Source organism: Aotus nancymaae, unplaced genomic scaffold (genome assembly GCF_030222135.1).
Source record: "Aotus nancymaae isolate 86718 unplaced genomic scaffold, 86718_ANA_hifiasm-v0.15.2.pri h1tg000028l, whole genome shotgun sequence".
NCBI classification, from domain to species: Eukaryota; Metazoa; Chordata; class Mammalia; order Primates; family Aotidae; genus Aotus; species Aotus nancymaae.
In genome coordinates this window covers 36,301,930-36,323,016 of record NW_026988441.1, presented here as the reverse complement: position 1 = coordinate 36,323,016, position 21,087 = coordinate 36,301,930, and the positions used below count along the sequence as shown (strand labels likewise).

The 21,087-nt window shown below is 53.2% G+C and overlaps 1 protein-coding gene across 7 annotated transcripts in view; it reads left to right on the top strand.

Moving 5' to 3' along the window:
* Positions 1–3,260: 3,260 nt before the first annotated feature.
* Positions 3,261–21,087, top strand: part of CERS4 (ceramide synthase 4) — a 55,341-nt gene continuing 37,514 nt past the window's right edge. Inside the window, exons 1-2 of one of the 7 annotated variants that reach the window (XM_064381954.1) lie at positions 4,682–5,116; positions 5,456–5,593. In XM_064381954.1, the coding sequence (XP_064238024.1) occupies positions 5,550–5,593 (44 nt within the window). In that variant the 5' untranslated portion in view covers positions 4,682–5,116; positions 5,456–5,549. Of the gene's footprint in view, positions 3,280–4,224; positions 4,257–4,613; positions 5,594–21,087 lie in introns of those variants that run through there. The other 6 variants (XM_064381958.1, XM_064381959.1, XM_064381961.1 and 3 more) reach the window with 6 other exon arrangements.

The window sequence follows — 21,087 nt, the reverse complement described above, 5'->3', positions numbered from 1 at the left end:
TTTTTGGTATCTTTAGCAGAGACAGGGTTTCACCATATTGGCCAGGCTAGTCTTGAACTCCTGACCTCATGATCCACTGGCCTCAGCCTCCCAAAGTACTGGGATTACAGGTGTGAGCCACCACACCTGGCCTTATATTATTATTATTATTATTATTATTTGAAGAGATGGAGGTCTCACTATGTTGCCTAGGCTCTCTGCTGGAGTTCAGTGTCACCATCATAGCTCACTGCAGCCTTGACCTCTGGGCTCAAGTGATCCTCCCACTTCAGCCTTCCGAGTAGCCGGGACTACAGGAGCGCACCACCATGCCTGGCTAACTTTTGTATTCTTGGTAGAGGCGGGCTCACCCCATGTTGCCCAGGCTGGTCTCGAACTCCTGAGCTTGAGCGATCCACTCCTCTCAGCCTCCCAAAGTGCTGGGATTACAGATGTGAGCCACCAACCCCGTCGTATATTATTATTAATACAAACAAATGCCACACTCTGAGCACCCCTGAAGGTGCAAGGTGTGATATTCAAGAGCTTCCTAGTCACAACAACTGAGAAAAATTGCTTTATTATCTTTCTTCATCAGGTGTGCAAACAAGCTCTTGTAGGGAAGGAGAGGGGAAAATAAACAGGTGAATATGGTGGGAGGACGGTAGAGCAGGCAATGGAGGAGGAAGGAGGGGACTGAGGGCTGAGGGAGGAGACGCATGCTTTTGAAAAGGGAAAGAGGCTGGAGCACAGTGGCTCTCACCTGTGATCCCAGCACCTCGGAAAGCGGAGGCGGAAGGATCACTTAAGCCTAAGAGTTCCAGGCCAGCCTGGGCGACATAGTAAACCCCACCACCTCCATCAAAGATTTCCTTTTTCATTTTCTTTTTCTGAGACAGAGTCTCACTCTGTCACCCAGGCTGGAGTGCAGTGGCATGATCTCGGCTCACTGCAACCTCCACCTCCTGGGTTCAAGGGATTTTCCTGCCTTAGCCTCCTGAGTAGCTGTGATTACAAGTGTGCGCCACCACGTCTGGCTAATTTTTGTATTTTTAGTAGAGACAAGGTTTCACAATATTGGTCAGGCTGCTCTTGAACTCCTGACCTGGTAATTTGACCACCTGAGCCTCCCAAAGTGCTGGGACTACAGGCGTGAGCCACTGTGCCCAGCCTATTTTTATTTATTTATTTATTTTTTGAGACGAAGTCTTGCTGTCACCCAGGCTGGAGTGCAGTGGCGTGATCTCGGTTCACTGCAACCTCCACCTCCTGGGTTCAAGCGATTCTCCTGCCTCAGCCTCCTGAGTAGCTGGACTACAGGTGCACACCACTGTGCCAGCTAATTTTTGTATTTTTCGTAAAGATGGGGTTTTGCCATGTTGGCCAGGCTGGTCTCAATCTCCTGACCTCAGATGATCCACCTGCCTCAACCTCCCAAAGTGCTGGGGTTACAAGCATGAGCCACCATGCCCTGCCTACCAAAGATTTTTTTAATTAAAAAAAAAAAAAAGCCAGACATGGTGGCAAGAGTCTATAGTCCTAGCTACTCTGAGGCTGAGGTGAGAGGATTGCTTGAGCCCAGGGGTCCTAGGCTGCAATAAGCTAGGATCATGACATTGCATTCCAGCCTGGGCAACAGAATGAGACTCCCATCTCTAACAAAAAATTTTGAGATGGAGTCTCATTCTGTCACCCAGGTTGGAGTGCGGTGGCACAGTCTCGGCTCACTGCAACCTTCACCTCCTGGGTTCATGAAATACTCCTGCCTCAGCCTCTCCAGTAGCTGGGACTACAGGCATGTGCCACCATGCCTGGCTAATTTTTGTATTTTTAGTAGAGACGAGGTTTCACCGTGTTGGTCAGGCTGATCTTGAACTGCTGACCTCGTGATCTGCCCACCTTGGTCTCCCAAAGTGCTGAGATTACAGGTGTGAGCCACTGTGCCCAGTCAATTTTTTTTTTTTTAAATTGAGATGGAGTCTCGCTCTGTTGCCCAGGCTGGAGTGCAGTGGCGAGATCTTGGCTCACTGCAACCTCCACCTCCTGGGTTCAAGCGATTCTCCTGTGTCAGCCCCCCGAGTAGCTGCAGCTACAGGTGCGCACCACCATGCCCAGCTAAGTTTTGTATTTTTAGTAGAGACGGGATTTTGCCATGTTGGCCAGGCTGGTCTTGAACTCCTGACCTCATGTGATCCACCCATCTCGGCCTCCCAAAGTGCTGGGATTACAGGTGTTTGCCACCGCGCCCAGCCTCTAACAGATATATATTTTTTTCTTTTTTTTTTGAGACGGAGTTTCGCTCTTGTTACCCAGGGTGGAGTGCAGTGGCGTGATCTCGGCTCACCACAACCTCCGCCTCCTGGGTTCAAGCAGTTCTCCTGCCTTAGCCTCCGAGTAGCTGGGACTACAGGCATGCACCACCATGCCCAGCTAATTTTTGTATTTTTAGTAGAGACGGGGTTTCGCCATGTTGACCAGGATGGTCTCGATCTCTTGACCTCGTGATCCACCCGCCTCGGCCTCCCAAAGTGCTGGGATTATAGGCGTGAGCCACCGCTCCCGGCTTGTTTTGTTTTTTAAGAAAAGAGAAGGCAGGGAGAGGTGGCTTACATCTGTGACGAGGCCAGGAGTTTGAGACCAGTCTGGCTAATATAGTGAAACCCCACCTCTACTAAAAAAATAAATAAATAAAATACAAAAAATTAGCCAGGCGTCGTGGCCGGCGCCTGTAATCCCAGCTAGTCAGGAGAATGAGGCAGGAGAATCGCTTCAATTCCAGAGGCAGAGGTTGCAGTGAGCCGAGATCACCGCATTGCACTCCAGCCTGGGTGACAGTGCGAGACTTGGTCTCAAAAAGAAAGAAAGAAAAGAAACAAAAAGAGAAACAGTGTAGCAGAGGGAAGGCCAAGTGCAAAGGCCAGGAGTCTGAACTTGGAGGGACAGGTTCTTCCACACTTGCAACAGAGGTCTCCTGCCTCCTCCCTTCCCCCCGCCCCTGCCCCCGGCCCCCTTTCTCTATGAGGAAATCAAATCTCAGCTTGCCTAGGGCCCCATGGCCAGGGAGGCCCCAACTTCACCCCGATGGGTCTTGTGGGTCTTGGGTCTGCTGAGCCGAGTCAGAGAAAGGTTTATTATCCCCATTTTACAAAGGCTTATTGTCCAAAGGTGAAGCCACTTGTTCAGAGGACACGCGGTGGGCCAGCGACTCCAAAATCTCCTGGGACTGTCCTCTATTCACCGACACGCCAGGCTCCCTACCCCTGCGCGCTGCTGAGACCGGGTCATTTTCGGTTCTACCAGGTAAGCGGGGGACCCTGTCCCTACCGCTGTTGCCCTCAGCCAAAACCAAGTCTGCGCCACCACCCATCCGGCCTATCTCCCAGCCTTATCTCCCCAGCTCTGCCGCCTGACCCCTGCACCCCACCAAACCGCAGCCTTTGCCTGGATGCCCTCACTGCCCCGGCTGGCCCCCGCGCGGGCTTCATGAGAACCCCTGGACTGGCCTGGCCTGGCCTGGCCTGGCCCTCCAACAGGCCCCCAGACTCGGGATGCCCAGGATGGCCGCTGAGGCCTGGAGAAGTCTGGGCCTCCCCTGTGCACACCCAACAGTGCGCCCCAGAGGCTCAGGGCACCCCGGCAGTGTGGGGATGTGGAGCGATGAGAGGAGCCCGAGCATCCAGGGCAGAAGAGGGGACCCGGGAGGGGGCCGGGGAGACAGACAGCGAACAGGGGTGAAGCCGAGGCCGGACGGAGCGCGCAGCGGACAATGCTGGGTTCAAAGGGGAGCGATAAGGCGCAGACAAGAGACGCGAGGCTGGACCCGGGCCAGGCGCTCCGCGGGGCGGAGATGGGCGGAACGGGGGCGGGGGCGGGGGCGGGAATGGTGAGGCGGGGACGGCCGCGAGATTGGGGGCCAGGAAGAGGCCTGGTTGCGCCGAGGGGAACAAGCGCCTGGAGGACCTCCCACCCGCTCCAGGCCCTGCCCCTCCAAGTCCCCAGCACTGCGCCAGGCCCCGCCCCTCTCGGCCCTACCGTTCCGGGGCGCGCTCCCAGTCCCGCCCCGCCCCCGCGGCACCGCCCCGCGGCACCGCCCCCGCCCCGGGCTCCCCCCACTCAAGCCTTTTTTCCCCGGCTGGGGGCCGAGGCCCGGCCGGGAGCAGAGTCCGGCTGCGTGGCGCGGGTGGTGCGTGTCTGCAGCTGCTCCAGGTCCACCGCCGGGCGCGCCGTACCCAGCCCCGCCGCCGGCCCCCGGTGCGCCCGGCCTTCTGCGCCCCCAGGTAAGCGAGCGCCCCGCGCCGCGAACGCCGCCCCGAACGCCGCACTCACGGCAGGCTCCGGCCCCGCCTCCGCGGTCATGGCGGCCCCAGCCCGGCCCCCATCACCCAGCCGGGGACTGTCCCCTCGGGGCTCCCCCTCTGGGCCGCCTCCCGGAGAGATCCGCACTCCCCCACGAGGGCCGGGGCGCCGCGGGTGCCCGAGGACGCGCCTGCGAAACGGGTGGGAGTGAGTAGGGGCGATCCCGGCCTCGTCACGCGGGGGAATCCGGATGTGTGAGCCGGGGGAGCGCCCCGTGCCCCCAATGTGCCAGGGCTGGGGACGCAGCTGGGACCCTGGCCTCGGAGCCCGCAGCCGGCCGCATAGACGGCTTCAGAGAACCGCTTAAACACGTCATTCCAAGCCCAAGCTAACGCTTCAGGCTGCCGGTGTGGGATGGAGGTGCCCAGGTGGGGATGGTGTCGTTTAGCCTGGTTGAACCAGCCAGCGAGGGCTTTTTAGGCCCAGGAAACTGCAAGATTGCGGGGCAGGGCCCAGCCGGCGAGTGCGTGCTGAGCAGAAAAGAGGCCAGCGTGGCTGAAACGCGGAGAGGGAGGGTCGGAGGTGGAGACAGGTTGGCTGGGGCCTGGGAAGCGGTAAGGAGAGCGTGGAACCCGTTCTCGGGGCGGTGGGGACCAAGGAGGCTTGCAACAGCAGGTGCATGGCATGATCGGATTGTGTCTTAAGAAGAACATCCCGTGGGAGAGATGAGGATACTTGGAAGGGGGCTACTGGCCTGACCTGGCTGAAAGGTGTGAAGGAACTGGGGGAACTGAAATTTTCGCTTTGATGGAGGAGCATCGTCTACTTCCTCTGTCTGCTTGTAAGTGGGGCGTGGGGGACAGATGTTTCTCCTGGGTAATTAGGAGTATATAGAAGAGGCTTTCATTGCTGGGTTGGGAGACTTTGGGGGAAACCCGCTCTGGAGGAAACAGGGAAGCCGGCAGGGAGAGGCTGTTGTGGTTTGCAAAACCTATGAGATGGGAGAACGCTCCATAGATTCCAGTCTGAGCCCAGGCAAGGTCTGGGGCATCTGAGCTCAGAGGCCAGGGTGACCCCACTGGGGCGACCTGGATGTGTTCTAGGGGGATAGGTTTCCTGGACTGTGGCATTGTCTTCGAAGCCCTCGGCCTACCCAGCCTTAAATGAGTCTTCCTTCCAGGAGCAGCTGCTGTGAATAAACACACAAGTGGAGCTGGGGGTGCTGATCAGAAGCGTCATTCAGTGCACCTGGGCCCCAGCAGGCCCAGCCAGGCATGGAGGAGGAGGCAGTGAGGACTTTCCTTACCTGTTTTTCCAGGTCACCCACTGCTAGCAGAGATACTTTGAGCCTGGGGGGTTGGGGGAGCCTTGGTCATTTAATTGGTTGTGGGGCCCCAAGGAAAGGTTTCTGACCTTCGGTCTGCCCATCTGTAAAATGGGTCAGTAGTATCTGAGCCTAGGAGTGTTCATAGATCAATGAAAGCAGAGGCTAGGCAGATCTCGGTGGCAGCCACACCCCTAAGGAACCGGGGAGGGCTCTAACGCCAGGTGGGAGTTCAGGGCTGCACGGCCTTCCATTTCCTCCTCGATAAATTCAGAACTGGCCAGATGTGGTGGCTCACGCCTGCAATCCCAGCACTTTGGGAGGCAGAGATGGGCAGATCACCTGAGGTTGAGAGTTCGAGACCAGCCTGACCAACATGGAGAAACCCTGTCTCTACTAAAAATACAAAAGTAGCTGGGCATGGTGGCACACACCTGTAATCCCAGCTACTCGGGAGGCTGAGGCAGGAGAATCTCTTGAACCTGCGAGGCAGAGGTTGCGGTGAGCCAAGATGGCGCCATTGCGCTCCAGCCTGGGCAACAAGAGTGAAACTCCATCTCAAAAAAAAAAAAAAAAAATCAGAACAGTGCCCACCTCCTGACCCAGGCTGTCTGGAGGTTGAATAAAGTGGTTGGCCTGGTGCCTGGCACAGAATATCTTGGCTCAGGAGCTGCTGGGATGACTGCGGTTGGCAGCATGAGTGGACCCAAGTCCCCTCCTCCCACCCTTGGGATGGCACAGAAAGGCAGGCTCCTGGGGAGCTCCCTGCCCTGCCCCCTTCTCTGAGCACCACAAGCTGCTCCCTTCCTGCTGACTGGGCTTCAGCCTGCCCCCTGCCCTGTCCTGCCAGTTTGAATTGAGGGCCTGGCCTCTGGGCCACAGACTTCACCACTTCCTGCCTCAGTTTCTCCACCTATAAAATGGGGTAATAGCAGTCATGACCTACAGATAAAGAATCCCTGGCTGGTGATGAGTACTTGCTAAACAGGCTATTAAAATATCATGAGAATATCAGAGCTGGAGGCTATTAAAATATCACAGAGGGGCCAGGCGTGGTGGCTCATGCCTGTAATCCCAGCACTTTGGAAAGTTGAGGCGGGCAGATCACCTAAGGTCAGGAGTTTGAGAGCAGCATGGCCAACACGGTGAAACCCTGTTTCTACTAGAAATACAAAAATTAGCTGGGTGTGGTAGTGTGTACCTGTAATCTCAGCTACATGAGAGGCTGAGGCAGGAGAATCTCTTGAACATGGGAGGCAGGGCTTGCAGTGAGCTAAGATGGCGCCACTGCACTCTAGCCTGGATGACAGTGAGACTCTGTCTCACACACACAAAAAAATCACAGAGCCATGCCTCGGGAGAGTCCAGAGGAGTCACCTGACTCAACCTTAGAAGGAGTCAGGGAAGGCCTCCTGGAGGAGGTGATAGTTGGCTGGGTCACTAAGGGTGAGTAGGAGTTAACCAGGCAGAGAGCCCAGTGGGCAAATTGCAGAGGAGAGAAACTGCCAGAGTGCTTGGATGAGAGAACCACGAAGCCAGGGTTATAAGATTCAGAGGGGAGAGGAGGAAGGGCAGAGCCAGCCTGCTGGCCTTGAACATGCATTTGGCATTATTCTGATCCCAGGGAACAGACTGCAGGGGTCAAAGGCAGGAGCCTGGAGACCAGGCCAGGGGAGCATGATAGGGCTGGACCAGGTGGAGGTACGGATGGGTGAGGCATGGGTGTATCTTGGAGAGGTATGGAGGAGCCCGGGAGGGAGCAGCTGCCGTGAGGGAGTAGGTTTAGGTGCAAATCAGCAATCTGTTCTCAGCATCTGGAAATTGCAGTGCCACTAGACACCCAGGTGGCGCAGCACAGGATGGCTTTGAAGCAAGCTGGGAGCTTGGAAGATAGCAGAAAGAGGGCAGAAGGAAAACCAGGAGTGGGTGGAAAGCTGGGAGCCAAGGGAGCTGGGGCTTTAATAGGAGGAAAGGGTCCTGAAACCCCTGTTTAGATAATTTAGCAGTAGGCATCTTGCTTTTTCTTTTCTTTTTTCTTTTTTTGAGATGGAGTTTCGCTCTTGTCGCCCAGGCTGGAGTGCAATGGTGCAATCTTAGCCCACTGCAACCTCTGCCTCCTGGGTTCAACAGATTCTTCTGCCTCAGCCTCCCAAGTAGCTGGGACTACAGGCGTGTGCCACCATGCCCAGCTACTTTTTGTATTATTAGTAGAGACAGGGTTTCGCCATGTTGTCCAGGCTGGTCTCGAACCCCTGACCTCAGGTGATCCACCCGCCTCGACTTCTCAAAATGCTGGGATTACAGGCGTGAGCCACTGCGCCCGGTGTGTCTTACTCTCTTTTGTGGCTGCTCTTCCTCAACCCCGTTCTCTTCCCTTAGCCTTTCAGTATTTCAGTACAGCCTTCTTTCTTTCTTCTCTTTCTTTCTCTTTCTTCATTTCGGTGTTTTTTGTTTTTTTTTTTTTGCTGTTGTTTTTTTGAGACAGGTTCTGGTTCTATCACTCAGGCTGGGTGCAGTGGTGCAATCTTGGCCCACTGCAACCTCAGCCTCCCAGGTTCAAGCAATCCTTCCACTTCAGCCTCCTGAGTAGGTGGGACTACAGGCATGAGCCACCATGCCTGGCTAATTTTTGCATTTTTTTGTAGAGATTTTGTAGAGTTTTGCCATGTTGCCCAGGCTAGTCTCAAACTATTGAGCTCAAATGCCTCAGCCTCCCAAAGTGCTGGGATTACAGACATAAGCCACTGCATTTGTCCTCTTTCTTTCTTTCCAAGGCAAACTCTTACTGTGTCGCTCAGGCTGGAGTGCAGCGGCATGATCTTAACTCGCCACAGCCTCAACCTCCTGAGCTCATTCCACCTCAGCCTTCTGAGAGCTGGGACTTCAGGCATGCACCACCATGCCTAGCTAATCTTTAAAAAAAAAAAAAAAAAAAAAATTATAGAGACGGGGATCTCACTATGTTGCCCAGGCTGGTCTTGAACTCCTGGCCTCAAGCAAGGCTCCAGCCTCAACCTCCCAAAGTACTAGGATTATAGGCACAAGCCGCCGCCCCTGGTCAAGCACAGGCTTTTCTTTGCCACACTTGAATAGGCCTCTCAGACCCATCATGACTCTGACCAGAGTAGCATAGAGAGGCCAGGTGTGTGGTAGCTCACGCCTGTAATCCCAGCACTTTGGGAGGCCAAGGTGGGTGGATCACTTGAGGTCAGGAGTTCGAGACCAGCCTGGTCAATATGGCGAAACCCCGTCTCTACTAAAAATACAAAAATTAGCTGAACATGGTGGTTGGCTCCTATAATCACAGCTACATGGGAAGCAGAGACAGGAGAATTGCTTGAACCCAGGAGGTGGAGGTTGCAGTGAGCTACACTTCAGCCTGGGCAACAGAGTGGGACCCTGTCTCAAAAGAAAAATAAAAGCTGAGTGCAGTGACTCATGCCTGTAATCCCAGCACTTTGGGAGGCCAAGGTGGGTGGTTCATGAGGTGAGGATTTTGAGACCAGCCTGACCAACATGGTGAAACCCCTTCTGTACTAAAAACACAAAAATTGGCCAGGAGTGGTGGCTCACGCTTGTAATCCCAACACTTTGGGAGGCTGAGGAGGGCGGATCACCTGAGGTCCAGAGTTCAAGACCAGCCTGACCAACATGGAGAAATCCTATTTCTCTACTAAAAAAAAATGTGTGTGTGTGTGTGTGTGTGTGTGTGTGCTGGGCATGGTGACTCACGCCTGTAATCATAGCACTTTGGGAGGCAGAGGCAGGTGGATCACTTGAGGCCAGGAGTTCAAGACGAGCCTGACCAACATGGTGAAACCCCATCTCTACTAAAAATAGAAAATTAGCTGGACATGGTAGCGCATGCCTGTAATCCCAGCTACTTGGGAGGCTGATACAGGAGAAACGCTTGAACCTGGGAGGTGTAGGTTGCAGTGAACTGAGATTGCACCATTGTACTCCAGCCTGGGCAAGAAGAGCGAAACTCTGTCTCAAAAAAAAGAAGAAAAAACAGCCTATATATATATATATATATATATATATATATATATATATATATATAAAATTGGCTGGGCATGGTGGTGCATGTCTGTAATCCCAGCTACTCAGAAGTCTGAGGCAGGAGAATCACTTAAAACCCAGGAGGCAGAGATGGCAGTGAGCCAAGATTGTGCCATTGCACTCCAGCCTGGCAGCAAGAGCAAAACTCTGTCTTAAAAAAAAAAAAAAAAAAGGTAGCATAGAGGAGACCTTCTCCTCCCTGAGTCTGGACTCTATACCTTTGTTAATAGGATGCTATCACACCAACACACTGAACTGGCTGGAGCTCAACTCAGCTTTTCCTCCCTAACCCTCCTGGACTCCTAGAGACAGATTTTAGTCCAGGGTCCCACGACACTATGTCTGAAGAGTGATCATTTCCTACCAGCCATGGCCTGGGGACACCTTCTGCCCTGTGCCTGGCCCCCACCTTCCTCCCACCCCTGTCTGTCATTTGTTCATTCAGCACAGACTTAGGAAGTGTCTGCAATGTGAGACACTGGGGACAGACAGTGGCCACAGGAAGCCTTACAGAGCTGATGTTCCTGCAGGGAGAAGGTGATGGGGACAAGGATGAAGTTTGAAGGAGCAGCTAGACATCTGGAGGAAGGGTGCTCCAGGCAGAAGGCCCAGCAGGTGCAAAGGCCCTGAGGCTAGAACAGGCATGGTGTGTTGGAGGAATGGCAGTGAGGCCGGGGTGGCTGGAGCAAACTGAGCAAGGAGTCGTAGAGTATAGAGAGGAGCAGATGAAGAGACTGAAGGTCCTTGGGGACCCCCAGTCCAACCACAGCAGACCCTGGAGAGTCCTTGCTCAAGGGGTGGAAGGTTATGGGACCCTACTGCTTTGGCATTGTTACTCTGTCATCCTGTCTGTGCGGTGGTCACCTTCGCTGGAGTGCTGGAACCTTGAAGGCTGGGAAGCAGGAGGAAGGAAATGAGGACCACCCAGTGGGCAAAGCTTCTCCCCTCCCCTGCACACAGTGGGGCTCGGCTGAGCTAGGAGAAGGAAGTGCCCAGGGAGGGGTACTGATGAGCATATGGCAGCAGAGGAGATGAAGGGCAGTGGGGAAGAGGAGGGTGGGAGGGAGGAAGAGGAGAAGAAACAGGATGGAGAGGAGGAAGAGGAGGAGGAGAAGGATGGGGAGGAGGATGAAGAGATGGAGGAGGAGGAGGATGGGGAGGAGGATGAAGAGATGGAGGAGGAGGAGGAGGAAGGGGAGGAGGAGGAAGGGGAGGAGGAAGAAGAGATGGAGGAGGAGGAGGAGGAAGGGGAGGAGGAGGATGGGGAGGAGGAAGAAGAGATGGAGGAGGAGGAGGAGGAAGGGGAGGAGGAGGATGGGGAGGAGGAAGAAGAGATGGAGGAGGGGGGAGGAGGAAGAAGAGATGGAGGAGGAGGAGGAGGAAGGGGAGGAGGAGGATGGGGAGGAGGAAGAAGAGATGGAGGAGGAGGAGGAGGAAGGGGAGGAGGAGGAGGGGGAGGAGGAAGAGATGGAGGAGGGGGAGGAGGAAGAAGAGATGGAGGAGGAGGAGGAGGAAGGGGAGGAGGAGGAGGAGGAAGCCGCAGCAGCAGCCAGTGGGCAAGCAGCCGGGGCACGGACCTGGATAAAGGAGCCAGGACATTGTTAGACAGATGACGGGAGCCCTAGGGATGCAGGGATGTTAGTGGCCTCATCAGGGGCCTTGAGGACAAACAGCAAAGGCCAAGCAACAGGGTCAGGCACAGTGGCTCACGCCTATAATCCCAGCACTTTGGGAGGCTGAAGTAGGTGGATCACCTGAGGTCGAAAGATCAAGACCAGCCTGGCCAACATGGCAAAACTCTGTCTCTACTAAAAATACAAAAAGTATCCAGGTGCAGTGGTGCACGCCTGTAGTCCCAACTACTCAGGAGGCTGAGGCAGGAGAATTACTTGAACCAGGGAGGCGGAGGTTGCAGTGAGCTGAGATCACACCACTGCACTCCAGCTTGTATAACAAAGCAAGACTCTGTCTCAGAAGAAAAAAAAAAAGCCAAGCAGCGGGTGTATTTGGTGGACAGCCCAGCCTCTAGCCTGCAGTCACTCCCTTCCCAGGCAAAAGAGAGAGGACTCAGTCCCTCTGTACACCACGAGAGCCTGGGCACCTTCCCCACCCCCACCACAGACCTGGGCTTCACTGGGAGGGAATGTGGACACTTGAATGCTGGAGCCTAGATCCGAGGTTCTGCCCAGCCAGGGCACTGTGATCTGAACTGTTCCCTCCATCCATCCCCGTCCAAACTTGGAGTGGGTGTCCCTTGTCCCTGGTTCTGCTCTGTGATTGGCAGGTGTGATGGAGCCGCAGCAGGGACAGGGGAATAAGGGCTGGGCTGTTTGGGGTGATGGTACCCAGACAGTGGCAGGAAGGGAGGGAAGTGGTTCTCTGGGTTTTATTTCTCCATCTGGGATGTTGGTGAGGGCAGGTGTAAGCAGAAGGCTATGGGAGTTTGAGGCTGCTGTGACAGGATTGTGCCATTGCACCCCAGCCTGAACAGCACAGAAGGACCCTATCTAAAAATAAATGGAGGCCGGGTGCGTTGGCTCATGCCTGTAATCCTAACACTTTGGGCAGCCAACGTGGGTGGATCACCTGAGGTCAGGAGTTTGAGACCAGCCTGGCCACATGGTGAAACCCCGTCTCTACTAAAAATATGAAATTAGCCAAGCGTGGTGGCGGGTGCCAGTAATCCCAGCTACTTGGGAGGCTGAGGCAGGAGGCAAAGGTTGCAGTGAGCTGAGATCATACCATTGAACTCCAACCTGGGCAACATGAGTGAGACTCCATCTCAAATAAATAAGCGGATGGATGGAAGGCTGTCACCTCCCTGCCCTCACCTCCTCCTGCACACTCCTCCATTCCACCCACAGGAGCCACCTCTCTGTGCCTCAAGTCCAGAATGCCTGGCCCTGTTTCAGGGCCTTTGCACTGGCTCTTCCCTCTTTCTAGAATGTTCTATCACCATGGCTTCCTCCTTCATCTCCACACCTTCTCAGGGAGGGCTTCCTGACCTCCTTCTTTAAAACTGTGGCCCTGCTGGGCACTGTGGCTCACACCTGTAATCCCAGCACTTTGGGAGGCTGAGGTGGGCAGATCACCTGAGGTCAGGAGTTCGAGACCAGCTTGGCCAACATGTTCAGACCCTGTCTCTACTAAAAATGCAAAAATTAGCCAGGCATGGTGGTTAGCACCTGTAATCCCAGCTGCTCAGGAGGCTGAGGCAGGAGACTCACTTGAACCTGGGAGATGGAGGTTGCAGTAAGCCAAGATGGTATCACTACACTCCAGCCTGGGCAACAGAGTGAGACTTGGTCTCAAAAAAAAAAAAAAAAAAAAAAAAAAAAATGCAGCCCCACTGCCTGACTCCTCATTCCTTTTCCTGCCTTATTTTTCTCTTCACCTGACAATCACAAAACAAACAAATTATCAAAATGCAGGGCCAAATAAGGTGACTCATGCCTGTAATCCCAGCACTTTGAGAGGCCAAGTTGGGCAGATTGCTTGAGCCCAGTTCAAGACCAGCCTGGGCAACATAGCAAGACCCCATTTCTTAAAAAAAAAAAAAAAAAAAAAAGGCCAAGTGGGCACAGTGGCTCATGCCTGTAATCCCAGCACTTTGGGAGGCCAAGGTGAGTGGATCACGAGGTCACAAGATCAAAACCATCTTGGCCAACATGGTGAAACCCCGTCTCTACTAAAATAAAAAAATTAGCTGGACATGGTGGTACGAGCCTGGAGTCCCAGCTATTTGGGATGCTGAGGTAGGGGAATCACTTGAACCTGGGAGACACAGGTTGCAGTGAGCCGAGATTGTGCCACTGCACACCAGTCTGGGCAACAGAGCAAGACTCTGTTGCAAAAAAAAAAAAAATTGAAACAAAATATAGAGTCTTTGCCACTCCCTCATCTCTACCGTGTCCAGAATATCAGCTCCATGGGGATGGGAATTCTTGTCTACCCTGTTCTCTGCTGGGATCCCAGGGTGTAGTTGGTATGCAGTAGGTGCCTAATAAATGTTAAGTGATGCCAGGCATCCCGGGTCCTGGCTGCAGCCTGAGAGGTTGGACGTCAGGGGGATGGCGTTGGGGGTAGGGTACCTCGGGTGGCAGGCAACAGAGGACAGGCAGGCTTGGATCCAAGTCCCGGTCTCTACTCCCTACTTTATTTTATTTTTTATTTTTTGAGATGGAGTTTTGCTCTTGTTGCCCAGGCTGGAGTGCAATGGCGTGATCTTGGCTCACTGCAACCTCTGACTCCCAGAGTCAAGTGATTCTCCTGCCTCAGCCTCCTGAGTAGCTGGGATTACAGGCATGCACCCCCATGCCTGGCTAATTTTGTATTTTTAGTAGAGATGGGGTTTCTCCATGTTGGCCAGGCTGGTCTTGAACTCCTGACCTCAGGTGATCTGCCCACCTCAGCCTCCCAAGTGCTGGGATTACAGGTGTGAGCCATGGTACCCAGTTTCTACTCCCTACTTTATGACCTTGGGTGACTCCATGCCTCACTTTCCCCAGTTGCAAAGTACAGATGACAGAGGCACCTGGCACTTAACACATGTCAACTTCCTGGTGACCTTGCTGGAGGCTGAAAGGAGCTCGGGGCCAATCTGTGTTTGTCTGAGGCCTCCAGAAGGTCAGACTCTGAGGTAGGACATTTATGACTTTCCCACACACCCCTAGAATTTTCCAGAAATGTGAGGAAGAGCGAGGAGATGTTACTTGATTTTGGTCAATCAGGGCCCCTCTGAAAAGGTGACATTACGGCTGGGGCCTGAGTTGGAGTGAGTGTTGGGCTAAGACAGGAATTTGACTTGTTTTTTTTGTTGTTGTTGTTTTTTTGAGATGGAGTCTTGCTCTGTCACTCAGGCTGGAGTGCAGTGGGCACGATTTCGGCTCACTGCAACCTCCGCCTCCCACATTCAAGCGATTCCCCTCTCAGCCTCCCAAGTAGCTTGGGACTACAGGTGTGTGCCGTCATGCCCAGCTAATTTTTTTGTATTTTAGTAGAGACAGGGTTTCAACATGTTGGCCAGGATGGTTTCAATCTCCTGACCTCGTGATCCGCCCGCCTCGGACTCCCAAAGTGCTGGGATTACGGGTGTGAGCCACCGCGCCCGGCCAAGATTTGGACTAGTTTACTGCCCTTCCTCATTCAGTGAGGGAGACAGATATATCCTTGGGCAGTTACAAGGCAGATTAACCAGGGTACAAGGAAGCAACCAGAGACAGTGAAGGCAAGGAGAGGCTTTTTATTTTATTTTTTATTTTTTTTTATTATTATTTTTTTCATGAGACCAGGGATCTCCCTCTGTTGCCCAGGCTGGAGTGCAGTGGCTTGATCTTGGCTCATTTCAACCTCCGCCTCCCAGATTCTCCTGCATCAGCTTCCCAAGTAGCTGGGATGGCAGGTGCCTGCCACCACGCCTGGGTAACTTTTGTATTTTTATTTATTTATTTATTTTTTTGAGACAGGGTTTTGCCATGCTGGCCAGGCTGGTCTTGAACTCCTGAACTCAAGTGATCTGCCCACCTCAGCTTCCCAGAGTGCTGGGATCCACACTTGGCCTTTCTTTTTTTCTTTTCCTTTCCTTCTTTCTTTCTTTTTTTGAGACAGAGTCTAATTCTGTTGTCCAGTTTGGAGTGCAGTGGTGTAATCTTGGCTCACTGCAATCTTTGCCAGACAGGTTCAAGCAATTCTTCTGCCTCAGCCTCCTGAGTAGTTGAGATTACAGGCACATGCCACCACACCCAGCTAATTTTTTTATTTTTAGTAGAAATGAGGTTTCAGTGTTGGCCAGGCTGGTCTCAAACTCCTGACCTCAGGTGATCTGCCCTCACTGGCCTCCCAAAGCACTGGGATCATCGTGCATGACCAAGGAGAGGCTCTTGACCCAGGCTGAGAGTCTTCAAGACTTCCTGGAGGCAGCCACAGGCAAGCTGCCACTTGAAGGGTTAACCATGCCAGGCATCAGATAAAAAAATGCTAAACAGTGACTTAGAGGGAGCGGCCCAGGCAAAGGCCTGGCATCCAGGAATGGCATCGGAACGACATTCCTGAAATTGAGGCAGACTCTGGGAATCCGCCCCCGGAGAGCCTAGGCTGAGAACTTCGGAGTCAGGAGGGCAGGCAGGGGGGCCAGGACAAGGTGGTGGGCTCAGCCAGGTCACAAAGGCCTTTAATGCTAGGTCAGGAGCCACTGGGAGCCTCCCAGGAAATCTTGAGACAGGGAAGGGATAGGTTTGTACTCGGAACCACTGCCGACAGAGGGTTGGGCTCTATCTGTGCGTATCCCAGAGGAGGGGTGGTCCTGAACTGTCATCTGAGAGGAAGTGCTTTGCCTCCAGTTACACTAACACCTCCGGTCCTTAAAGGGACCGTGGGTAGCCTCTGCCCCCCACTAGGGTCCCCTCTCTGTGCCACCCCATCCAGCCCAGAGGGCTGATGGAAGACGTGTGCTCTGAAGGGGCTCTCTGTGGCTTCTTGCTTCACTAGGTGGACAGGTATCAAGATGGTAACCTGAGGCCAGGCGCAGTGGCTCAGGCCTCAGTAATTCCAGCACTTTAGGAGGCCAAGGCGGGAGGATCACTTGAGGCCAGGAGTTTGAGACCAGCCTGGCCAACACAGAGAAAACCCGCCTCTACTAACAATACAAAAATTAGCTGGGCGTGATGGTGTGCGCCTGTAATCCCAGCTACTTGGGAGGCTGAGGCAGGACAATCACTTGAACCCAGGAGGCGGAGGTTGCAGTGAGCTGAGATTGTGCCACTGTACTCCAGCCTGGGTGACAGAGTGAGACTCTGTCTCAAAAAAAAAAAAAAAAAAATTAGCTGGGTGAAGGCTGGGCGCAGTGACTTATGCCTATAATCCTAGCACTTTGGGAGGCCGAGGCAGGAGGCAGGAGTTCAAGGCCAACATGGCAAAACCCCGTCTCTGCTAAAAATACAAAAAGTAGTTGGGCGTGGTGGCGTGTGCCTGTAGTCCCAGCTACTTGGGAGAGGTTGACACAGGACAATCGCTTGAACCCAGGAGGTAGAGGTTGCAGTGAGCTGAGATTGTGCCACTGCACTCCAGCCTGAGTGACAGTGAGACTCCGTTCCAAAAAAAAAAAAGAGATGGTGACTTGATTTCACAGGAGACTCCAGCTGCCTGAGCCACCCCGCAGGACACGAGCATGCTTGCTGCTGATCTCAACCCACTGCCCCCAGCTCCTCTGACCTGAGCAGGACTGCAGGCCTGAGTAGGTTCAGATGGATGGCTGGAGGCCAGACACGGTGGATTGTTCCTGTCATTCCAACACTTCAAGAGGCTGAGGCTCAAGGATGGCTTGAGGCCAGGAGTTTGAGAGCCCATCTCTATGGGAAAAAAATTTTTTTTAATTAGCTGGGCCAGGCACAGTGGCTCCTGCCTATAATCCCAGTACCTTGGGAATTAAAAAAAAAAAAATTTTTTTTTTTTCAGAAATATGATTCAGTTCCAATGCAAGATTTTTTTTTTTCTTTTTTTTTTTTCTTTTTTTAATTTTAGCAGGGATGGGCACCTTGGCTCATGCCTGTAATCCCAGCACTCTGGGTGGCTGAGGCAGGTGGATCACTTGAGGTCAGGAGTACAAGACCAGCCTGACCAACATGGTGAAACCCCATCTCTACTAAAAAAAATACAAAATTAGCCAGGCATGGTGGCGCATGCCTGTAATCCCAGCTACTTGGGAGACTGAGGCAGGAGAATCACTTGAACCCTGGAGGTGGAGGTTGCAGTGAGCTGAGATCGCACTATTGTGCTCCAGCCTGGGCAACAAAAGAGAAACTCTGTCTAAAAAAAGAAAAAATTAGGCAGGCATGGTAGTGCACAGCTTTAATCCCAGCTACTCAGAAAGCTGAGGTGCGAGGATCACTTGAGCCTGGGAGGTCGAAACTGCATTGAACCTTGATCATGCCACTGCATCAAGCAAGACCCTGTCTCAAAAAAAAAAAAAGTTGTTCATGGCCGGGCACAGTGGCTCACACCTATAATCCCAGCACTTTGGGAGGCTGAGGTGGGCAAATCATTTGAGGTCAGGAGTTCGAGACCAGTCTGACCAACATGGTGAAACCCCATCTCTACTAAAAACACAAAAAAATTACCTGGGAGCCGTGGTGCGTGCCTGTAGTCCCAGCTACTCAGGAGGTTGAAGCAGGAGAATCGCTTAAACCTGGGAGGCGGAGGTTGCGGTGAGCCAAGATTGTGCCACTGCGCTGCAGCCTAATGACAGAGCAAGACTCTCATGTTAAACTATTGCCCCAAAAGTTCTGAGAAAGATGAGACAGGAGAGTCCCCTAACTGAGCCCAGGGGCAATTGGTAGGACCTGCTAGAGGAATTGTCTGTTAAATAGAATCATGAAGAGCTGGGAGGAATTTGGGAGGCTGAAGGGAGGGCATTACTGGTAAGGGAGTGGCATTTGCCAAGGTCCATTTGCTGGGGAGCACAGTGCCAGGTCGGTGGGAACACTGACAGGATTCAAAGCTGAGCTTCTGATTTGCAGGCTAGAAGAAGGACCTGGGTGCTGAGTGGGGAGGCGGCCACCATGATTCAATCAAGAAATGGGAAAGTGGGCACAGCAGGGACAGTCTCGGGAAAGATGGACGCAATCACATGGCCTAGTGAGGAGTGAGTGTCGAGAGGGTGTGAGATGGAGTCAGAGATTCTCAGAATTTTGTCCCTGAAGACTGGGTGGAGGGTGGGATCCAGGCCAAGAAGCTAAGAAAGGAGAAAAGCAGGCTCTCTGGGAGATGACTTCAGCGCTGACGTATCTGGGCAGCGTGCAGCCAGGAGGCATTGGGTAAGCAGGTTTGGCTTTGGAGGGATAACGACCTGAGAGCAGCAGCAATCTGGAAACTGACAGCATGGAGGGAGGGTGGATGGTGGGAGGGGATCCAGGACTGGCATAATTTAGGGAGAAAATGGAGAAACGCCAGCATGAGTTAGAGAAAACAGGAGAGGAGGGGAACCAGGAGGTCATGGTTCTGGGAAGGAGGGATGGATGAGGGGAGAAGATGCTACTAGAGGGTCCCAGATTCACGCTCGGAGGAATTGACCGCTTGGGATTGGCTATGGGAGTCTGTGGCTGGTGACCAGAGCCGAAGGCCAGAGGAGTAGGATGGGGACAGAGAGGTGGCAGTGGAGGGTGGAATGGAACCATGAAGGCAAATCCTGGTTTCTGAGAATTCTGAGGCTACTGCTGAGGAGCTGCGTGTCTCTAAGCCCATGTCTGTGTGGAATACCCAGTGCCACAGAGCTGGGGTCAAATTTCTGCCCGGCCATTTGCCAACTATGTGACCCTAGGTAGGTGATCCAGCATCTCTCCAAGACTTGGTTTGTTCATCTGTGAAATGAGAATGGTGACTGGGTATAGGGACTCACACCCGTAATCCCAGCACTTTGGGAGGCTGAGGCGGGCGGATCATTTAAGGTCAGGACTTTGAGACAAGCCAGGCCAATATGGTAAAATACCGTCTCTACTAAAAAATGCAAAAATGGCCAGGCACAGTGGCTCACACCTGTAATCCTAGCACTTTGGGAGGCTGAGGCGGATGGATCACAAGGTCAGGCTGGCCAACATAGCGCAACCCTGTCTCTACTAAAAATACAAAAAAAATTAGCCGGGTGTGGTGGTAGGCACCTGTAATTCCAGTCACTGGGGACGCTGAGGCAGGAGAATCGCTTGCACCCAGGAGGCAGAGGTTGCAGTGAACCAAGATTGCACCATTGCACTCCAGCCTGGACAACAAGAGTGAAATTGTGTCTGGAAAAAAAAATGCAAAAATTAGCCAGGTGTGGTGGTGCTTGCTTATACTCCCAGTTGCTTGGGAGGCCGAGGCAGGAGGAATCGCTTGAACCTGGGAGGTGGAGGTTGCAGTGAGCCGAAATCACACCACTGCACTCCACAAGAGCCTAAGTGACAGAGTGGGACGCTGTCTCAAAAAAAAAAAAAAAAAAAAAAAAGAATGATGGTAACAGTATCTTCCTCAGAGTGTGGCTGCTATTTCCGACGCAGGGAGGTAAGGGCTTGTCCCTGGGTAAGTGTCTGATGGGTAATACCTGGGATGGTACCAACGCTATTCGTCACTGTTGCCTTAGGGTAATCCTCGTGTGGGTGTAGACCAAAGCTGGCTCTCCCATAGAACAGTCTGGCCTTGCAGCTGCTTGACCCTACTTGAATTTGCCTCCATGTACGCCATCACCAGGGGGCAGCACAGGGACCCAGCCCACGGCTGGTGGGAGAAGTAGGGGCAGATGTTAGCGCAGGGTGAGTGAAGGAAGGATGCCATCAGGGCATAAACCAGATTCCACAATTATTTCCACCCTGGAAGGTGGGCAGGGACATCACCAAAGGGTCTGATCTTGCTTGAGAATTAGTTTCTTGGCCCGATGTGGTGGCTCGTGCCTGTAATCTCAGCACTTTGGAAGGCCAAGGTGGGCAGATTGCTTGAGCTCAAGAGTTCAAGACAAGGCCGGGCGCAGTGGCTCATGCCTATAATCCCAGCACTTTGGGAGGCTGAGGCAGGCGGATTGCCTGAGGTCAAGAGTGCGAGACCAGCCTGGCTAACATGGTGAAACCCTGTCTCTACTAAAAATACAAGTTGGGCATGGTGGTGCACACCTGTAGTCCCAGCTACACAGGATGCTGAGGCAGGAGAATCACTTGAACCCGGGAGGTGGGAGTTTCAGTAAGCCAAGATCACACCACTGCACTCCAGCCTGCTTGACAGAGCAAGACTCTGTCTCAAAAAAAAAAAGGAGGGGGTGCGGCCAGGCGTGGTGGTTCACGCCTGTAATCCAAGCACTTTGGAGGCCAAGGTAGGCAGATCACTTGAGGTCAGGAGTTGAAGACCAGCCTGACCAACATGGTGAAACCCCATCTTTAAAAAAAAAAAAAAAAAGGTGAGGTGTTCAAGACCAGCCTGGGCAACATGGCAAAAACCCATCTCTACTAAAAATACAAAAATTAGTCAGCGATGGTGCTGTGCACCTGTAGTCCCAGCTACTCTGAGGGCTGAGGTGGGATGAGGTGGGAGGATCACTTGAACCCAGGAGGTCAAGGCTGCAGTGAGCCATGATCATGCCAGTGCCCTCCAGCCTGGGCTATAGAGCAAGATCCTGTCTTTTTTTTTTTTTTTTTGAGACGGAGTCTTGCTCTGTCGCCCAGGCTGGAGTGCAGTGGCACCATCTTGGCTCACTACAACCTCCGCCTCCCGGGTTCAAGTGATTCTCCTGCCTCAGCCTCCTGAGTAGCTGGGATTACAGGCAACTGCCACCACACCCGGCTAATTTTGGTATTTTTTTTAAATAGAGATGGGGTTTCACCATGTTGGCCAGGATGGTCTCGATCTCCTGACCTCATGATCCACCCGCCTTGGCCTCCCAAAGTGCTAGGATTACAAGATAACTCTACTAA